Source organism: Zophobas morio, unplaced genomic scaffold, assembly GCF_036711695.1.
Source record: "Zophobas morio isolate AGI-343-1 ecotype UQ-CSIRO unplaced genomic scaffold, CSIRO_AGI_Zmor_V1 ptg000004l, whole genome shotgun sequence".
Lineage (NCBI taxonomy): Eukaryota > Metazoa > Arthropoda > Insecta > Coleoptera > Tenebrionidae > Zophobas > Zophobas morio.
Genome location: NW_026972109.1, coordinates 5,620,888 through 5,640,221, shown reverse-complemented (window position 1 = coordinate 5,640,221; position 19,334 = coordinate 5,620,888). Strand labels below are relative to the sequence as shown.

General features: G+C 35.7%; 4 protein-coding genes and 1 long non-coding RNA gene across 13 annotated transcripts; 2 read left to right on the top strand and 3 right to left on the bottom strand.

Annotated features, from left to right (window-relative positions):
- Nucleotides 1–4,408: 4,408 nt before the first annotated feature.
- On the bottom strand, nt 4,409–5,408 carry Endos (endosulfine). Of its 2 annotated transcripts, none has more exons than XM_064069040.1 (2): nt 5,298–5,408; nt 4,409–5,039 (listed from the first exon to the last, which is right to left on the bottom strand). In XM_064069040.1, the coding sequence occupies exon 2, from the start codon at nt 5,027–5,029 to the stop codon at nt 4,670–4,672; it is 360 nt and encodes a 119-aa protein (XP_063925110.1). In that variant the 5' UTR covers nt 5,030–5,039; nt 5,298–5,408; the 3' UTR covers nt 4,409–4,669. The 2 variants fall into 2 exon arrangements, with proteins under 2 accessions (XP_063925110.1, XP_063925117.1); XM_064069047.1 differs by lacking the exon at nt 5,298–5,408 and adding an exon at nt 5,207–5,291.
- Nucleotides 5,408–6,033, top strand: LOC135138992 (uncharacterized). 2 transcript variants are annotated; one of them, XR_010282097.1, is made up of 3 exons: nt 5,408–5,551; nt 5,616–5,832; nt 5,877–6,033. It is a non-coding gene; the product is annotated as an uncharacterized LOC135138992 (long non-coding RNA). The 2 variants fall into 2 exon arrangements; XR_010282096.1 differs by having other exon boundaries at nt 5,408–5,832.
- LOC135138961 (rRNA methyltransferase 3, mitochondrial) lies at nt 6,006–7,546 on the bottom strand. The gene is made up of 3 exons (XM_064069016.1): nt 6,950–7,546; nt 6,647–6,894; nt 6,006–6,600 (listed from the first exon to the last, which is right to left on the bottom strand). The coding sequence occupies exons 1-3, from the start codon at nt 7,348–7,350 to the stop codon at nt 6,020–6,022; spliced, it is 1,230 nt and encodes a 409-aa protein (XP_063925086.1). The 5' UTR covers nt 7,351–7,546; the 3' UTR covers nt 6,006–6,019.
- Nucleotides 7,520–9,009, top strand: LOC135138972 (photoreceptor outer segment membrane glycoprotein 2). Its single transcript, XM_064069027.1, has 4 exons — nt 7,520–7,956; nt 8,001–8,294; nt 8,345–8,735; nt 8,782–9,009. Exons 1-4 carry the CDS (start codon nt 7,688–7,690, stop codon nt 8,866–8,868), a joined length of 1,041 nt encoding a protein of 346 aa, XP_063925097.1. The 5' UTR covers nt 7,520–7,687; the 3' UTR covers nt 8,869–9,009.
- LOC135138924 (serine/threonine-protein phosphatase 2A 65 kDa regulatory subunit A alpha isoform) lies at nt 8,752–18,517 on the bottom strand. 7 transcript variants are annotated; one of them, XM_064068983.1, is made up of 7 exons: nt 18,430–18,517; nt 18,192–18,356; nt 17,767–18,144; nt 10,885–11,185; nt 9,557–10,561; nt 9,319–9,355; nt 8,752–8,864 (listed from the first exon to the last, which is right to left on the bottom strand). In XM_064068983.1, the coding sequence occupies exons 2-6, from the start codon at nt 18,273–18,275 to the stop codon at nt 9,345–9,347; spliced, it is 1,779 nt and encodes a 592-aa protein (XP_063925053.1). In that variant the 5' UTR covers nt 18,276–18,356; nt 18,430–18,517; the 3' UTR covers nt 8,752–8,864; nt 9,319–9,344. The 7 variants fall into 7 exon arrangements, with proteins under 7 accessions (XP_063925053.1, XP_063925076.1, XP_063925048.1 ...); XM_064069006.1 differs by having other exon boundaries at nt 9,319–9,349; XM_064068978.1 differs by lacking the exon at nt 8,752–8,864 and adding an exon at nt 9,178–9,269.
- Between the last annotated feature and the right edge of the window lie 817 nt (nt 18,518–19,334).

Here is a 19,334-nt window from a genome sequence, read left to right as displayed (position 1 = left end):
GAGAAGGATTGTAATCTAAATCGGAAAATGCAAGAGATTTGGAGCGAAACGATTGACGGGAGGTAGAAGATTCTTTCAGAAAAGGTCATTCTAAGAAATTTAGATATTGTAGACGGTCAGTATAGGGATTTTCTAAGAGGTTTTAGAGCAAAACTAAATAAAAAAAAAAAAAGAATTATAATCTAACACCGAAAAATTAATAGCTTTTGAGCGAGACGATTGAAAAGATGTAGAAAATTCTTCTCGAAAAGAAGATCATTCTAAAGAATTTCGATATTGTAGACGATCAAGATCGGGAATTTAGAGCAAAAGAAAATCCAAACTGATATTCGAAAATAATTCTAATCTAAAACGAGAAATCCAATAGATTTTGAGCGAAACGATTGAAGGGAGGTAGAAGATTCTTTCAGAAAAGATCACTCTAAGAAATTTCGATATTGTAGACGATCAATCTAGGGATTTTCTAGGAGATTTTAGAGCAAAACTAAGTCTAAGAAAAAGAACTATAATCTAACACCGAAAGATTAATAGCTTTTGAGCGAGACAATTGAAGAGATGTAGAAACTTCTTCCCGAAAAGAAGACCATTCTAAAGAATTTCGATATTGTAGACGATCAAGATAGACATATTTTAGAGCAAAAGAAAATCTAAACTGATATTCGAGAAGAATTCTAATCTAAAATGGGAAATCCAATAGATTTTGAGCAGAACGATTGAAGGGAGGTAGAAGATTCTTTCAGAAAAGGTCATTCTAAGAAATTTCAATATTGTAGCCGGTCAATATAGGGATTTTCTAGGAGGTTTTAGAGCAAAACTAAATCTTAAAAAAATAATTATTATAACCTAACACAGAAAAATTAATAGCTTTTAAGCGAGACGATTGAAAAGATGTAGAAAATTTTTCTCGAAAAGAAGATCATTCTAAAGAATTTAGATATTGTAGACGATCAAGATAGGAATTTTAGAGCAAAAGAAAATCTAAACTGATGTTCGAGAAGAATTCTAATCTAAAACGGGAAATGCAATAGATTTTGAGCGAAACGATTGAAGGAAGGTAGAAGATTCTTTCAAAAAAGGTCATTCTAAGAAATTTCGTTATTGTAGACCGTCAATATAAGGATTTTCTGGGAGGTTTTAGAGTAAAACTAAATCTAAAAACTAAAAAGAAGAATTACAATCTAATACCGAAAAATTAATAGCTTTTGAGCGAGACGATTGAAAAGATGTAGAAAATTTTTCTCGAAAAGAAGATCATTCTAAAGAATTTAGATATTGTAGACGATTAAGATAGGAATTTTAGAGCAAAAGAAAATCTAAACTGCTATTCGAGAAGAATTCTAATCTAAAACGGGAAATGCAATAGATTTTGAGCGAAACGATTGAAGGGAGGTAGAAGATTCTTTTAGAAAAGGTAATTCTAAGAAATTTCAATATTGTAGACGGTCAATGTAGGGATTTTCTAAAAGGATTTAGAGCATAACTAAATCTAAAAAAAAGAACTATAATCTAACACAGAAAAATTAATAGTTTTTGAGCGAGACGATTGAAAAGATGTAGAAAATTCTTCTCGAAAAGAAGATCATTCTAAAGAATTTCGATATTGTAGACGATTAAGATAGGAATTTTAGAGCAAAAGAAAATCTAAACTGATATTCGAGAAGAATTCTAATCTAAAACGGGAAATGCAATAGATTTTGAGCGAAACGATTGAAGGGAGGTAGAAGATTCTTTCAGAAAAGGTCATTCTAAGAAATTTCAATATTGTAGACGGTCAATGTAGGGATTTTCTAAAAGGATTTAGAGCAAAACTAAATCTAAAAGAAAGAACTATAACCTAACACAGAAAAATTAATAGCTTTTGAGCGAGACGATTGAAAACATGTAAAAAAGTCTTCTCGAAAAGAAGATCATTCTAAAGAATTTCGATATTGTAGACGATCAAGATAGGGATTTTAGAGCAAAAGAAAATCTAAACTGATGTTCGAGAAGAATTCTAATCTAAAACGGGAAATCCAATAGATTTTGAGCGAAACGATTGAAGGGAGGTAGAAGATTCTTTCAGAAAAGGTCATTGTAAGAAATTTCAATATTATAGACGGTCAATGTAGGGATTTTCTAAAAGGATTTAGAGCAAAACTAAATCTAAAAATAAGAATTATAATCTAACACCGAAAAATTAATAGCTTTTTAGCGAGACGATTGAAGAGAGGCAGAAGATTCTTCTCGAAAAGAAGATCATTCTAAGAAATTTCAATATTATAGACGGTCAATGTAGGGATTTTCTAAAAGGATTTAGAGCAAAACTAAAAAAAAAGAGCTATAATCTAACACAGAAAAATTAATAGCTTTTGAGCGAGACGATTGAAAAGATGTAGAAAATTCTTCTCGAAAAGAAGATCATTCCAAAGAATTTCGATATTGTAGATGATGAAGATAGGAATTTTAGAGCAAAAGAAAATCTAAACTGATATTCGAGAAGAATTCTAATCTAAGACGGGAAATCCAATAGATTTTGATCGAAACGATTGAAGAGAGGTAGAAGATTCTTTCAGAAAAAGTCATCCTAAGAAATTTCAATATTGTAGACGGTCAATGTAGGGATTTTCTAAAAGGATTTAGAGCATAACTAAATCTAAAAAAAAGAACTATAATCTAACACAGAAAAATTAATAGCTTTTTAGCGAGACGATTGAAGAGAGGCAGAAGATTCTTCTCGAAAAGAAGATCATTCTAAGGAATTTCGATATTGTAGACGATCAAGATATAGGGATTTTAGAGCAAAAGAAAATCTAAACTGATATTCGAGAAGAATTCTAATCTAAAACGGGAAATCGAATAGATTTTGAGCGAAACGATTGAAGGGAGGTAGAAGATTCTTTCAGAAAAGGTCATTCTAAGAAATTTTGATATTGTAGACGATCAATATAGGGATTTTCTAGAAGGTTTTAGAGCAAAACTAAATCTAAAAAAAAAATGTAATCAAAAGATATTTGCTTATACCTTACAAAAAATTGATGACGTCATCTCAACATTTTGCCGGATAAATCCTATCTAAAATGCACAAAATATGATCAGTGTGTGATTTATCACTGCATTCATATCTTCTAAATTAGCTTAAACAGGATGACTCAAAAAAATTAATGAATGCGTGAATTTATTTTATTGATTTAATCAGGACCTGCAAAACCAAATCCTTTGAAATCTTGGAGATGTTTTAAAGTTATCATAAGCATGGTAAATTTTTGATGAAAATGTATTTGCTCATCCCCCTAAAAAATTTATGACGTCACTTCAAAATATTGCTGAATATACCCTATCTTAAATGTGCAAAATATGATGAGTCTATACTTGTAATTTATTTTTAATATACAGTTAATATTTTTTAATTTGCTCACACAGGGTGTCTCAGAAAAATTAATGACTGAGTTGTTAAAAAATAAATATCCAATGAGATTTAACTCGTTACTATGGAAATATACAATTTAACACGTTTTAAATTTAACAAGTTTTTTCAAGTTTAAAAGTGCTAGCCCCGCCCACCCTCCCTTTTCTTAGAGGGTATAACGTTTGCCAAAATCAGTCTTATCTGAGCAAGTGCTAAAATAAGATTGATACTGGCAAATGACATACACTCTAAGACAATGGATGGCAGGTGGGCGGACTGGTACTTGCTAAGATAAGACTGATTTTGGCAAATGACATACCCTCTAAGAAAAGGGAGGGTGGCTGGTCGGGGATAGTACTTACTAAGAGGAGACTGATTTTGGCGAATAACGTACCTTATAAGAAAATGACGGGCGGGTGGGCGGGCTTAGTATTTGCCAAGATAAGACTAAATAATTAAATTATTTTACCGTTTTTCGCCGTTATTTGAAGATCTTGTGCGAAAATTGCTTCAGATTGTTATTTTTTATTTATATATTTAACAAAGGAATCCCTTGGATTTTTTTAAAGTTCTTTCACATACGAAACAAAAAAGGCTCTAAAGATTCTGTCACACTTTAAAAGTAACAGTCCCATACTTTTTCATGTTTTTTGGAAAAAATCTTGTTCATAATATTAGTTATTCCTGGAAAAATTAGAACCTTAATTTTTTATGCATCAGTCAAAAGTAATATTCGTTTTATTAGTGATAAAATAATGTCACGCATTTTATTAATGAAACACATTACTGTCTTAAGTGTCATATTTGTGTTGCCATAACTCGCATAAAGTTGTCATTTTTCCAACTCTGACTCAGTACAGTTTGTTGACATTTTGGGTGCCGTGGGGATAATAACATGTTGATATTACTAAAACAATGCGCAATATGCAATGACAGTACTCACGTGACACATCGCGTCAATATAAAATAAATACAAAAGTAATAAATCTTGTGTTGGCGATTAAATATAATAAAACACAAAACTAATTAATATTCTCAAAACTTTATTATTTTACTTACTCAACTATGACACTGGGCGTCACCAACTTAACAAGCATCTCAAAGTTGGGTCAACTTAACCTCCCCCCTCCACAAGCAAATTTATTGAAAAAATAATTAAAAAAGTATATTTAGTTACACTTCAGGTTAAACGTTATGGCTTAGTATCAATTAAACAAATAAATTAGTAAGGAACCAACAAACTACAAAACCTACATCTAACATTATCAAAAACGTCCCTAATAACTAGCTCACATTCGACGTGAACTTTGATGGTTGTATGATCGAAGTCTTTCTAGCTGGTACAGTTTCGGGTGTGGGGATGGCGTCGCCCGTGGCAAACCCGGGCACCGAACACGGCGTCTTCAAAGGTGCTTTGTTCACGCCCCCGAGTTTCTGCTTCGCCATCTGATAGTCCCCGGAATCGAAATATTTCTGACCTTTGGCTAGACGCTTCTGCAAAAACGCGGAATGGCCCCCCATCAAGCGCCCGGCGTTGGGGCCCGTGGCCGTGTTGGCGTACTTGGCTTTGAGTTTGGCCTCTTCGATCTTCTCGACGTCGTGGGGGCTCATTTCCTGAGCAGCTTCCAGCTCTTGATCACTCATTGTAATAATGCTACAAGATTATTTTTTATTATACTTAGTAAAGTAAACACGATTTGCGTGATAGTGCAGTGCGAAATGGGTAAATAGGGATTTGTGACCTGTTGAGACATGTCTCAATCAAATATGTACGCTTTTTTTTTTAAATGTCAATAAAAAGTCACTTTGAGGTTACTTTACCCAGGGACAACAGGTCTTGTTTTCTTCGTACTGCAACCGCGCAAATTCCGACGATTTCATAAATAATTAACGTAATTGTATGATTATTTACCAGAAATAAGCAAAAACTTGATTGGAATTAAAATGACAGTTGTTGTCGATAGACAGCTGCGTGGACAGTGGTGCCAACTATTCCGCGGCGCGTTGACAAGGATAGGTTAACACAAGTGGCAAGTGACAGACAGAGATGCATCCGGCGCTAGGTTCAAATTTCGTCGACGATTTAAATAATTTAAATTTAAAAACGGTTTCGCACTATTAATTATTAGCGGCGGATTTCTGATAATTACAAAATCAATAACGATTGTAAATATAGATATTGATTTCGAGTGATCTGTCGTCCTTTATCGCGCATAATATTTTATTTAAGTACCCTTGAAGTGAATCAGGGACAGTTTAAACAGAGAAATGAGGCCGGCCAGATATTTGGGTTAAATGTCTTGGAACGGTGGAAACAGAGATGTTTTTACTCCGTACTCTCGCATTCCACCAATTGGCAGCAAAAATACGGGTTTCCAAAATTTCAAAACTGACAGCCGGGCTGTGGACATAGGGAAAAAACATGCGACCTACCCGCAGCGAAAAAGGTGAGATTTACATTTCAAAACGCATCAATGACTCCATTTTTCAGAAAACTACCTCCAAAAGAAACTTCCAAGTCACTAGAGACCGAGAAATTGCTAATCAGGAGAAAAACGTACATCGTTTTGGAACCCCTAGTTTTGAAAAAACCCAAATGTGGAAAGAAATCACTGTAAACTACCTAAGAATAAACTATTTATTCACAATTTGCGTGAGTTGTTTCTTAATTTCAAACGCTATTATTCCTAAGGCGGCTCCTACATTTAAACTATCAATGTCATTACTTAAGGGTATGTTAAGGCGGGCGCCGTTTGTCTTAAGGGCTAGTTCATACGAATTTTTACTGACGCCGAGAGTTTCGCCCCCTACTATTACAACTATCTGGGGAGAGGTGCGAAAATCGACGCTGTAGTAAGGTAAAAGAGGAATTTTTTCCAGGACTGTGGCTAAATCCTCAATATTGTCACCACAGACCAATTTATTATCAGCTATGAAAAAATTCGCTTCTTTGCCCACTATCTCCTCAATTGAGTCCCAGTCCATACTTTTGTTAAGTCGCAATTTAAAATGAGCGCCTACTGAGCTCCTCAACACTTTACTGTCCCATAGATTTGCGCAACCTTTAGTTAAAATAACCCGCTCGCATCCAACAGCGGCACAAATTCTTAAAATGGTCCCTAAATTTCCTGGTTCTCGAATGTTGTCACAAATTACCGTAATTGGAAGCGCGTGTTTTGGGGTAAAATCCTCCACACTTGGCAGTTTAAAAATAGCTGAAACTTCGTGTTAGGTTTATAAATTACAAAAACACCAACGTACCCATGATTCCTGGGGTCGTGGTAAGATCTGACCACATTTGCATCTCTTTGTAGGGCATTTTATACAACAAAGCCCCCGCTTTTGGTAAAAAGGGCCTCAAATAATCAACTTCGTCTTTGCGGCTAAATAAAATATACTTTAAGTGGCAGCCCGACTGCAGAGCGTCTTTAATAAGACGCTTACCTTCCAAGAGAACCAAATCCTTTTTATCTGTGTCCTTTTTTGATTTCACTTCAGTCAAAATTTTACTACAAATTTAATTTTTTTATTGCGACAATACGAAAAACGCTTCTTACTTCTTACCCCACTCGTTGATCGTTGTTTTTCATTTTTGTATAAATAAAGTTCCCATCTTTATCTATAATGGTCTCAAGCATATCGGTGGTTGTGCTAACCTTACTTTTTTGATGGGTTGCAATCAACGGTTTATCGGACTTTTTCGTTTTAAATTTATATTTTAGACCGTCAGGGGAGTCTTCAGTCACATTTTTAGACCTCTCCCAAGCCGGTTTGAACGCCCCATATTTTTCAAAGATTTTTTTTTCAGGGGGGTTATGTTGCTTGTTTTCCATTTCTTGAAACTCTTCGGGTGTGTAGACTTTTATCGGTGTTCGGTGCCCCCATCGCGGATAAAAACGCACTTGTTGGGTAATTACATGACTTTTCAGGGCATTTTTAACAAAAATGTTTAAAGTGGATGCCATATTCGAAAAGTGAGGTTATGTTTGACTAAAAATGTGAATCATTTTGTTTATCACAGCAAATACGAAATTCATTTAGATTATACGCATCAACCACATGCAGTGGTTTAGTGCGTCTTTTAACAATAACATTTTTGTTATAATTACAAATAATTAAATCGATTAAGGGGCATTTACACCGTCGAGTCAAACTAAAGGCGGCTTTACACGCGTCAGTTTTAGTTCCTAACACTAGCGATTTGGCGCGAAAATTCCTAATTCAAATTTTGTTTTGACAACGTTGCAAAAATGACTGCGTTTCACCGTCTGTCATGTCTTGTCAACGTCACGTCGCCCCGTTATGGCCGTCGGGGTATTCAAACTATCGAAAAGTCAACGATCCTTCTTAAGTATAATATTCTTAATTTTAAACTTGATCCAAGTACTAACGGGTGTAACTATGTTAAGTTTATCGATCTATGTCTGCATTTCAGTGGCACCGATTCTATTTTCAGAACGTGCAGAACTTAGTTACGTATTTGCAGTTGTTGCTATTTGCGGCGTCAACAACATCTGCTGTTGGTTGTTCGGTTTAAAAATCCGACTGAAGTGCCTAAACCAAGCCTCCAAGTACGACCTCCACCAACTCAACAAAGTTTAACGTTTCTTTGCAGAAAAAGTACCCGAAGTTTGGTCTTCGCCTGGATCTGCATATCTTTCTACGTGATTACGTACCTGATAATCTTGGCGAGGCACACGCGGAAAATTTACAAACACATAATACGCGCCATGGATCACTCGTTCTACACCGGTATTAGCAAGTACTTGAAAGACTCGAATTGGAAGATAAGCATCGACAAAATTCAGTACGATATGCAGTGTTGCGGCGCCAAAAGCTACAAAGAATGGTATGAAGTACCCTGGTTGGATAAATACCAAATCAATGTAAAATCTGAATCAGTTAAACAGTGAATAAAACCCTAATTTTGAAAATGTGGTCATCAGATAGTGGTTTTAGGTACCGCGAAAATGGTTCTTCGTTGTATCCGGTAACGCCGTGGAGTTGCTGTCGACTTGGTTTTCCTATGCAGTGTCTGCACGACCCGTTGCAACAAACTGGGGCACATAGTGTTTGGGCGGATCAACACTCCCTGACTTTGGATTCGTTGAACACTGAGGGGTGTATAAACAAACTTAAACCACCCATTCGATGGTCCTTGACGGGGTTTATTTTACTAGTAGTAGTCAACTGTATTGTACAGTTGCTTATTTTTATCGTGGTCCGGTTATTGTACACGTCGTGTCGCAACGACGCGATTTTGAACGACGCAGACGGAGTGGCCCCAGGCTGGATTTTTGGTAGGGGGGATTGCGGGTACGGTGGAGGAAAGTCGCTAATGCACATAATGGTAATGATAGAACCAATCACAAGCGAAACTTTATTTTGATTTGTAGTATCCTAACTCTACCGAACGACGTAGAAAAAGTACAAGTCCGACAAACGACGAAGAGAATCGGTTGATCGACAGTCATGACAACTAGCAACGAGTATAGATTTATTTATATATACATATATTGTAAATAAGTGTGTATACATAAGCTGAAGAAACTTCCAACTAAGGTTTTTGTGCTCCATTCGAACAAAAGTATTTTTGTTTAAGAAATTGTTTATTTTTCATTAAATTGCAGGATTAATACAAAAGACTGATAAAACTAAATTCGAGACGAATCCGTGGATGCTTCATAATACTAAAATTAAAAGTGAAGTCGCTGTGACGAATCATGATGTATCTATTACTTATTATACAAAACAAAACTAAGTATAAAAAGGAAAGTAAAATAAAATGACAATTACCGAACTGTTCATACTATTTTTCTAGAGACGCTATATTACACATTCTTTTTAAATCATATGGAGCACAACAAATATATAATATTACAATCTACGAGATTAATTTATTATAATTAATATGTATATTTTCTTTCACTTACATCAGCTCGTACAACGACGCTCCTCTTCAACCTAGTGCTGAAAAAAGAAAAATATAAAAAGGTTTCATCCTTACACCTCGATGTAAACATCTTGTATAAGTTTACTCAGATTTTTGACTTACTGGAATTAAATTTAATAAATATTTTTTTATATCAACATCAAAAGTTCACAATATATGCAAGAACGTATCAGGGGTAACTAGAGCAGAAATTTAAAAAATCACCAAAAACAACTTACCAGCAATACCAGCAATGGCCTCCGACGCCGAATACTTAACATCAATATCATTATCTATGGTGAGTTTATCAAGCACTGGTTTGACCTGGGGCTGTATGACCGCCTGATCCAGCTGTGGCGCCACCTTCTGCAGCGTCTTCGCCACGTTAAACCTAACATTCGCCACTTTATCATTCGCCATATTTAAAACGGTAGGCAGAAGCAGCCTCGTCGTAATGTCACTCCCACAGGCCTCCGCCAAAACATTAATACAAAACAAACAAGTCATCCTGTAGAGGTAATTCTGGTCGCGTGACATCGCCAAAACCTTCGGTATAATCGTAGTCTCCGCCCACTCTGCCCCGAACTGGTCCACCAGCTTCCTCAGATTCAAAGTGGCCGCCTCCCTTATGGCGAAAACGTGGTCCATCAACCAGGTCATACACAGCGCGTTCAGCTTCTCGTCGAAGAACTCGCGACCCAACTGGCCCGCCAGCAGCGGCATGTACTCTATGATCGCCGAACGCACCCTCCACTTGGAGTCCTCGGCCAGCTCGACGATGGCCGGCAGCAGCGACTGCGACAGCTGCTGGATGCCGATGACTTCGTTGACGCAGTCGAGGTTCGAGATTATGTTCAGCCTGACTTCGGGGCATTCGTCCTTGAGTTGGGTGAGGAAAAGCGGGAGGAGGTGTTCGATGGTGTTGTGGCGGCCGAGGATGGGGCTGAGACCCATGATCACGGAGGCCAGCGCAGACTTGACGTGCTGGTTGGGGTCGGCGACGAGCTCTTTCACGCACGGGAGGATGTTGTTCATTATTATGCTTTCCTGGTGGGCTTTGTCCAGGTTCTGACAGAAATCCTTCACTTTGTTGGCGGCGGCGGCACGGACTTCGGCTTCCGTGTCTTTGAGGAGGTTCTGGAAGGCGGGGACGAGGTCGGTGCGGGTGATTTCGGGACCGACGGCTTTCTGGAGGTCGGTGAATTTGTCGGCGACCATGTAGCGGACCCTCCAGGAGGTGTCGCCTGGGGGAAATGCGGGGTGATTTTGATTTTTTTTTTTGGAGTTGTAGATACATAATTTACTTTAGTAAAAGTTATTGTTGCTAACGATATCTCCTGCCACTTGAACAACCCAAGATAATTAACTTAAGTACACTTTCGTATATACTTAAGTATAATAAAACCAAAGCAATAATTACATTTACGTCATTTTTCTTATCAAATAAATATCTTTCAAAATAATGACTCAACAATAATCAGATGATTCATTGTGTTTTACAACAAAAAATAATTTTAAATCACGATCAGAAGTACCGGTTCTTCCACAGAAAAAAATAACTACCTACCAGTGCAATTCCGAACCGTGGGCATGACGAACATTTCGATGTCCTCCTGTGGGAAAAGCGAGGCGAAATTCACGCACGCTTCCACGGCTAACAATCTGACCGAATCCTGTTCGTCCTGTGTCAAGCTCAAAAACATGGGGATCAAATCGGTTTTCAGATATTCCAATTCCACGACTTGCGCTAGTTCGCCTAATTTCGTGGCTGCGGCTCTTCTTACCATGGGGGTATCATCCTGACACAGCGCGCGAAAGTGGGACCTCAGATCGGCTTTCATTTGAGTTGAGATTCTTGGATAACAGACCTGTAAAGGTTCTTCGTCAAAAATACAATATCTTTTCCCCTACATCGTTATTAAAATTAAAGTGTTTTAAATTAAGCATAAACTGGGTTATTTGGACTATTAACAAAATAGGTATATTGACCCCTTGACACATTACATTATACACGCATATTATGGATTCATTTCCTAAATTGTACGTTTAGCTTGACCATACAAACATATTTCAAACACGCGAAAATAATTTCATTCGTCGTGGATTTGGTGTAATTACAAAAAAATTAACTTGTTCTTAAAACGTGGAAATCTGTTTATCGGCGGATTCGCAAGTCCTGGATTCTGCTTTATAATGAATTTCCGAAAACTGTTGGTAAATCAACCACAGTGAATTCTATAGTTTCATGAATAAATTTAGTGAAATTTGCCGCTTCGTTGTGATGATTGATCATTTACAAGAGTCATAGCTGATTAGGATGATTTATTTGGGTTTGAGTAACGGGTTATATTTTGTAAATTTCGTGCATATTCAATACCGGCTTTTTCAGGAGGGTACTAAAATTTAGCTACCTGTGTTACCTGAATTAGAAAGGAATGCAACCCCAATTCTTAGTAGCCAACAATGTCTACTCGTCGGCCGTCGCAAATGTTAAATATAGCCTAAATTTCTTGAGTGTGAAAACGTGCTTACAACAAAAGGGAGGCAACTTTTATTTATGTTATTTTCAGATGGATGATATAAGACGCGGAAATTTTCCAACCAATTGATATACAATGTTTTACAACTTTATAACCACCCCAAACAACTACGTTTTTACAAATTTGAATTTTCAGGATAACAACAAAAAATAATAGTCTCCACTCTAAAAATAATGTTAACCTTCAAGGTTACTTAAAAAAAAAATTTTTTTTTTCTTAACTAGCCGATTCTCTCAAATTATGTGCCTTAATGCTACAATAAACTTCAAAACCGAGTACGTTTATTTGAAAACTCCATTGTGAATTTTGACTATGATTCGCGTGTTTGTGCATTGGTTGCGATTTCTATTGGATTTATAAGGGGTCGTATTAAAGAAAAACTCAAACTTAGAGATTAGAGATGTACCGACTACAGTCGGCCGACTAGTCGGCTTTGTCAAAACCGGTTAAAATTAGTTTAATCGACCGAAAATTGGTGTCAAAGTGTAGATAATTTTCCGCTAGTTACGATTCTGAAATCGCCGTCACGATATATGGTCCAATAAACACGCAAAGCGAATTCAAAATTTCCAAAAATTTTCCAAAAAAGTGGTTAAAATTGGTTAAGTATTGTATAAACTGCCCTAAATTGTGTTATTCTTTATTTTTGTGCTGAGTTACTACAAAAAATTAAATGTTAAAATTATCCAAAAAAATTTAACACATTTTTTGGAAAAAAAAGAAACTTCAGTTATTCCTTTTATTAAAATAAAACAAGTTTTTAAGGTAGTCAGAGAAATAAAAAAAAAACCCACTGTCTGTTGCATTTATAAACAGTCGGCCGACTGTAGTCGGTACATCTCTATTAGAGATTAATATCGTTTTTGTTATGAGTAATTAATTCAAAGTGTGTAGTGCTGCAAATTTGAAGGAAAATCCCTTGAAGTAGGCTGGGATTTATTGCTGTTCGTCTCAGAAACAGATTACGTATTATAACTAAAAGTCCTCACATTTTGTCCGTTTTTTCTTACAATGTGTAGTCTTCTCTTCACAACAAAAAAACATAATTTTAAATGTTTCATGCTATGAAAAGAAGTCTACACATATTAAAACAACAAGGCAAAATGGGAGCCCGCCCACCCGCCCTATCTCAATTGCAATGATCCTTTTTTTTATTCGTCGTGACCCAATAATCTAGTAGTACTCGCTACGATAAAATCGATTTTGGCTAATGATCTACTCTCTAAGAAAACAAAGCCCGGGAGGGCCGGACAAATGACCTACTCTTCTAAGAAAAAGTATTAGCCCTGCCCACCCACCCTTTATTTTCTTAGAATAGGTCATCTGCCAAAATCAACTTTTCTTTGTCAAGTATGAGTCTGATTTTTGCAAATGACATACCCTCTAAGAAAATAAGGGTGGGTGGGTGGGCGGGGCTAGTACTTGTCAAGATAAGACTGATTTTGGCAGATGACGGGTCTTCTAAGAAAATAAAGGGTGGGTGGGCCAAAAAATAAGACTCATTTTGGTAAATGACCTACTCTTCTAAGAAAAGATACTATGTATATTAAGGAAAATTAAAGCCAAAGATTAAGCCCCACCCATACCTAGCCTGATCGAAATAGTAATGAAGTTTTCATCCATTGGCAGACCTAGGGGCGGAGTCTAATTCCAAAGTCCATAGTTCCTTACAAAAGTGTACAATTTTAAACGTGTTTTATGTTTCTAACAATAAAAAAAATCATCACAATTGAGATTGGGGCGGGTGGGTGGGGCTTAACGTTCGTTTTTTTTTTAATATATAGAGTTTTCTTTCAACAACGGAATAGCTAAACATGTTTTCGGTTTCTTGTTGGAAAAAGAAGACTTCGCATATTAAGAAAAATTGGACAAAATATAAGCCCCGCCCACCCACCCGTTCTCGATTGTGATGAATGTTTTATTCATTGTGAGCTGAAGGGCGGAGTCTGGTTACAAAATCCTCGTTTGTCTACAAAAAATTACTATATGAAATTCATCACAATTGAGATTGGGGCGGGTGGGTGGGGCTTAATTTTCTTTTTTTTTTTAATATATAGAGTTTTCTTTCAGCAACGGAATAACTAAACATGTTTTCGGTTTCTTGTTGGAAAAAGAAGACTTCGTATATTAAGAAAAATTGGACAAAAATACTTATTTCTTTACACAAAATTAAAAACATGTTTTTAGTATCGTGGTGTTCAAAGAATACTACGTATATTAAGAAAAAATGGCGAAATATAAACCTCGCCCACCCACCCCAACTCAATTGTGATGATTTTTTTTATTGTTAGAAACATAAAAAACGTTTAAAATTGTACACTTTTGTAAGGAAATATAGACTTTGGAATTAGGCTCCGCCCCTAGGTCTGCCAATGGATGAAAACTTCATTACTATTTCGATCAGACTAGGTATGGGTGGGGCTTAATCTTTGGCTTTAATTTTTCCTAAATATACATAGTATTCTTTGATACACGACACTAAAAAAATGTCTTACATGGTAATTTCTTGTAAAAAAATAATAAATTTAACAAGAACAAGAAACTTAAATTGGCTCTAGATAATAATAAAAAAAAATCATCACAATCGAGACAGGGTGTGTGGCCGTGGCTTATGTTTTGCCTTTTTTTCTTAATATACGTAGTCGTCTTTTCAGAACAAGAAACTTAAAACATGTTAATTTTTCAGTTTTTCATTTCTTCAATTTTTCGATTTGCAATTTTTCGTTTTTTCTTTATTTTTTCAACTTTTCGGTTTTTCCATGTTAGGATTTTAAAATTTTTCCAAATTATTAGATTTTAAAACTTTCCATTTATTCAATTTTCCACGTTTTAGATTTCGATTTTTTCAGTTTTTCATTTTTCCGATGTTTTAGTTTGTCGATTTTCCAACTTTTCGAGTCAAAAAAATGGAAAAATTGCAAAATTATGAAACTGAAAAATTAAAAGTGAGAAAACAAAAAAGTACAAAATGAAAACTTCGAAAAGTCTAAAAGTTCGTTTTTTCAATTTTTCGTTTCTTTAATTTTTGGTTTGCAGTTTTTCTAGTTTTCATTTTAAATATGTAATAATTATAATGTTTAAAATCTGTCACTTTTTAATGTTACGAACTTACAATTTTTACATTTTTCAATGACAGGATTTTAAAACTTTTTCGTTTATTTTATTTTTTCCGATATTTTAGTTTGTCGTTTTTCCAACTTTTCGAACAAAACAATTAACAAATTGTAAAATTGAAAAATCAAAAATGAAAAACGAAAAAGTACAAAATGAAAACATTGAAAAACCCAAAAATTAGTTTTTCCTCGTTAATTTTTTTCAATTTTTCTAGTTTTCATTTTAAATGTGTAATAATCATGATTTTTAAAATTTGTCATTTTTTTATTTTACGATTTTACTGTTTCACGAGTTTTCAATTTTGAATTTTTCAGTTTTTCATTTCCTCAATTTGTCGATTTGCAATTCTTCTTTTCTGTTTATTATTTAATTTATTTCTTCAATTTTTCGGTTTTTCCATTTTGCACGTTTTAGGTTTCGAATCTTTCAGTTTTTGGATTTTTCGATTTTCAAACTTTTCGAATAAAAAAAATGGAAAAATGGAAAAATTGCAAAATTGTAAAATTGAAAAGTCAAAAATGAAAAAACGAAAAAGTACAAAATGAAAACTTTGAAAAATCTAAAATAAGTTTATTTTTTCGACTTTTCAATTTTTCGTTTCTTTAATTTCTGGTTTGTATACAAACATGGATCTTGCAATTAAGCCCCGCCCCTTGATCTGGCAACGAATGAAAAATTCATCACAATTGAGACTGAGATCGAGGAGGGTAAAGGTGGGGCCTAATCTTTGTCTTTGTTTTTTTCTTAATATACACAATATTTTTTGAACAACAATATACTCAAACACTTGTTTTTAATTTCTCGTAGAGAAATAATGATTTTTCAGTTAAGCTCCGCCGAAAATGTGAGCCCGCCCACCCACCCTATCTTAATTGTGATGATCTTTTTTTTATTCGCTGTGAACCAAGAGGGCGGAGCTTAACTGCAAAATACTTGCTTCTTTACAAGATATTAAAAACATGTTTTTAGTATTGTGGTGTTCAAAGAATACTATGTATATTACGAAAAAATGGCAATGGGCGCCACCCCATCTAATTGTGATGATTTTTTTAATTCTTAGAAACTTACAACACGTTTAAAATTGTAAATTTTTGTAAGGAAACAACAATTAGGCTCCGCTCCTAGGTCTGACAATGAATGAAAACTTCATTACTATTTAGATCAGGGCAGGTATGGGTGGAGCCTCATCTTTGGCTTTAATTTTTTCTTAATATACATGGGCTTCTTTAAATCACACGATAGTCAAAAACATGTCTTACGTAGTAATTTCTTGTAGAGAAATAATAAGAATTTTGCAGTTAAGCTCCGCCTTCTTGGCTCACGACGAATAAAAAAAATCATCACAATTGAGATAGGGCGGGTGGGCGGGGCTACATTTTGCCTTTTTTTATATGTGTAGACTTATTTCGACAACAATAAACTTAAAACATGTCTAAAATGGTAAATTTTTGTAGTAATCAAATTAAATCTTCCACTTTTCTACAACCCCCTTAAATAATAATAATAAAATAAATTTTTACTTCCCACGCGTAAATAGGAAGTACTGTAAGAGGATCCATCTGACGAGCGGCTACTTTTATATTTTCTCGACGTTTTATAACCCCTAGAGTATAAAGAAATAGGTCTCCCATTTCCGTCAGTCTGTCTGCCGTCTCTGTCGACTTTTATTAGACATATAATACTATAATCATACATATAATCCGAAACTACCGAACCAATTGTTGTCAAATTTTATGTGGTTAGATAGCAAAACGCTAACAAAAATTTGTCTGATCACCCCACCAATCATCTTCAAAATTTGCATTAGTAAATGTTGCTAGAATTCCATAAATAACATACACCTGAATATGTAATTTATGAATCCGTTTGGAAGACAATAAAAATTTTATAATCACATTTACAATTTGACTTTGAAATTGCAATACTGAATTCTGTGAAATTTTGCATTTTAAGGTTATTGCTAAAAAAAAGAATAATTTTTATATATTATATTCCCTTAATTAATATTTAGAAACATTTGTTAAATTTTTTCCCGTTGATTATATGCTTTTATCGTATTTTCCCACTCATTCTAACCAAATTTTAGATAATGAATCACTTAAAGATAGGAAAATCATACATTTCATTTTCTTTTAACACAAATGCCGCCGCTAAACGTGCTAATAGTTGAATTCTTTCGAAGTATAAACATAAACAGTTAAAGTTAAGCATGCATTGAGAAACTGAGAATGCATTTTTTCCCGTTGGTTATCTGCTTTAAATACATTTCACATTGTCCGCACTTGTGAGAACCGCGCAAGAAAAACTTAACCGCTGCGACAACACACGAGTTTTTTTTTTTTTTTTCTAATTTTGAATATAATTTAATAAAAAAAAAAAAACGAATAAAGTACTACCAACATTCAAGCGTAAAAGTGTGAGGTCACGTGAAATGTGGGTGGTCAAAACTGAAGTTTGCTGCGCCACTTTTACACTGTACAACTCATGTTTGAGCAAGACAACCAATAAAAACCTTAGTGTGGAAAGCGGAAAGATTCGCATTTATGCCCAGAAAACCATAAACACCAAGACAACAGACAGAGTGAACGAATGGTAATTTTAGTAGTGTGGTTCAGGTTTTTGAACGAACCGAACCCCAATTACACTGACCACTAGAAAGCTGATCGCGTGATTTTTATTTCTGATTCTTAAATTTATAAAAAATTTCCATAATAATAATAATATAACGGAGTCATTTTGCCCCACATCTAGCATGCATTTTAACGGAAACAATAAAAAATCTCATAAAAACCCACCGAAAACAGCCCACACGCCGACGTCCTCGAAGTGAACCAATCCCCCGCCGACAGTCTCTGCACCAGCGGCACGAAGTGGTTCTCCAGATCAGCCGGACTGTGTTGCTGCGCCACCGCCCGCAGACTCTCCACCGCCTTGTCCCTCACCACCGTCTCCTCCACCGTCGCGAGGCTCTCCAGCGGGGGCAGCAGGCAGTAGGCGTACTCGGGCCCGCCGACCAGCGTAATGAAGTTGCCCAGCTGCTCCGCGAGCGCCAGCAGCACCTCATCCTCGTCGTAGATCGTCTCCGTGAGGAAGGGGATGAGCTCCGAGCGGGTGCGTTCCACCCCCAGCGCCAGCGCTATTGTTGACAGCTTCTTGATGGAGTTGAGCCGCAGCTACGGAAAATGACGTCACTTTCCGGCATCCGGAGGCGTGTGCTTACCTGGACGTCTTCGTTTTTGAGCTCGTCGATCAGGACCGCGATGGGGTACAGGGAATCGTCGCCCGCTGAGTCGCTGGCTGCCATTGTAGACCTTAGTCCGGTTGAGGTTGAAGTCGCCGATACCGTCGTCTTTGTTTTTTTGTTAATACAGTTACTGTCACACACCTAGTGGGATTATTTGATGAAATGGGGGCTGGCGGGATGGGGCGCCGCTTTTTACATATCGCAAATAACTTACAAAATTTAAATTCGTTGTCAAACGCCACAAAGATTACCTTTGATGTCTCAACGTTCACTGTTTTTATTTGAGGCTGCAGGGGGCGCTGCGGAGGGCGCTGATTCGAGAATGACAGACGACGATGGGCGCGGAATTTGAAACGAGATCACAAAATGAATAATTTTGTTGCTAGTTTTGCAATAAAGTATAAACTTAAATCATCGTTTAACTAAATGCATATAATTGCACTCCTTTAACCCTGATTACAGGTTGATCTTGATTGTTTTACAGTTTTTGTAATTTAAACTTGGGGATTTTAGTTTTTTTGGATGATTTTTGATACCGTTTAGCACGTGCTAGTTGTCCGAGACTCCAAGGACAATTTCATAATAATTATTGATAAATAAAAACCAACAGGAATACTACCATAAAATTATGAAAAACAGTGGAAATTAGGTATTGAGATAAAAATCGCCTTTACAACATAACTAAGTGAAACAGTCATTTTAAAAGTCGCATTTCCGAGAATTTTTAAAATGACGTCATCAAATTTTTGGGGGGGATAATTGTGCGGTGATGCACATTTTGACTTTTATTATAACTTGAATCGCACGAGAATAAAGGAAGAATCATGGGAAGAATGGAGATGTTTCATTTATTGATCGCAGCGGCACGTGGCGACAACTCGAACGACTACCAACAATACAAAATACTAATAAATAAAACATAATCGTTAGCCATCTTTTTCTTCTGACATACAGGTGGCACGACAAACATATAAACTTAAGTAAGTAATATAAAAATTCCAAGCCAGAAATTTACAACAGACCTGTTATTAAACGTCCTTTAAAAGTAAATAATACAAAAATAATTAAAATTAAAATAAAATGAAACAAAAATTTCTATTCCTGTGAACAATAATAATA

Excerpts from the sequence above, each read along its gene's own strand:
- Endos (XM_064069040.1), bottom strand. The coding sequence starts at position 5,029 with ATGAGTGATCAAGAGCTGGAAGCTGCTCAGGAAATGAGCCCCCACGAC.
- LOC135138924 (XM_064068959.1), bottom strand. The coding sequence starts at position 18,275 with ATGGCAGCCAGCGACTCAGCGGGCGACGATTCCCTGTACCCCATCGCG. Across the intron at positions 18,145-18,191 it reads TCAAAAACGAAGACGTCCAG|CTGCGGCTCAACTCCATCAA; the intron begins GTAAGCACACGC and ends CATTTTCCGTAG. Across the intron at positions 10,562-10,884 it reads CACGGTTCGGAATTGCACTG|GCGACACCTCCTGGAGGGTC; the intron begins GTAGGTAGTTAT and ends CATTTCCCCCAG.
- LOC135138972 (XM_064069027.1), top strand. The coding sequence starts at position 7,688 with ATGGCCGTCGGGGTATTCAAACTATCGAAAAGTCAACGATCCTTCTTA. Across the intron at positions 7,957-8,000 it reads TGCCTAAACCAAGCCTCCAA|AAAAAGTACCCGAAGTTTGG; the intron begins GTACGACCTCCA and ends GTTTCTTTGCAG. Across the intron at positions 8,295-8,344 it reads AAATCTGAATCAGTTAAACA|GTACCGCGAAAATGGTTCTT; the intron begins GTGAATAAAACC and ends TAGTGGTTTTAG.
- LOC135138961 (XM_064069016.1), bottom strand. The coding sequence starts at position 7,350 with ATGGCATCCACTTTAAACATTTTTGTTAAAAATGCCCTGAAAAGTCAT. Across the intron at positions 6,895-6,949 it reads AACAACGATCAACGAGTGGG|TAAAATTTTGACTGAAGTGA; the intron begins GTAAGAAGTAAG and ends TTAAATTTGTAG. Across the intron at positions 6,601-6,646 it reads CACGACCCCAGGAATCATGG|CTATTTTTAAACTGCCAAGT; the intron begins GTACGTTGGTGT and ends ACGAAGTTTCAG.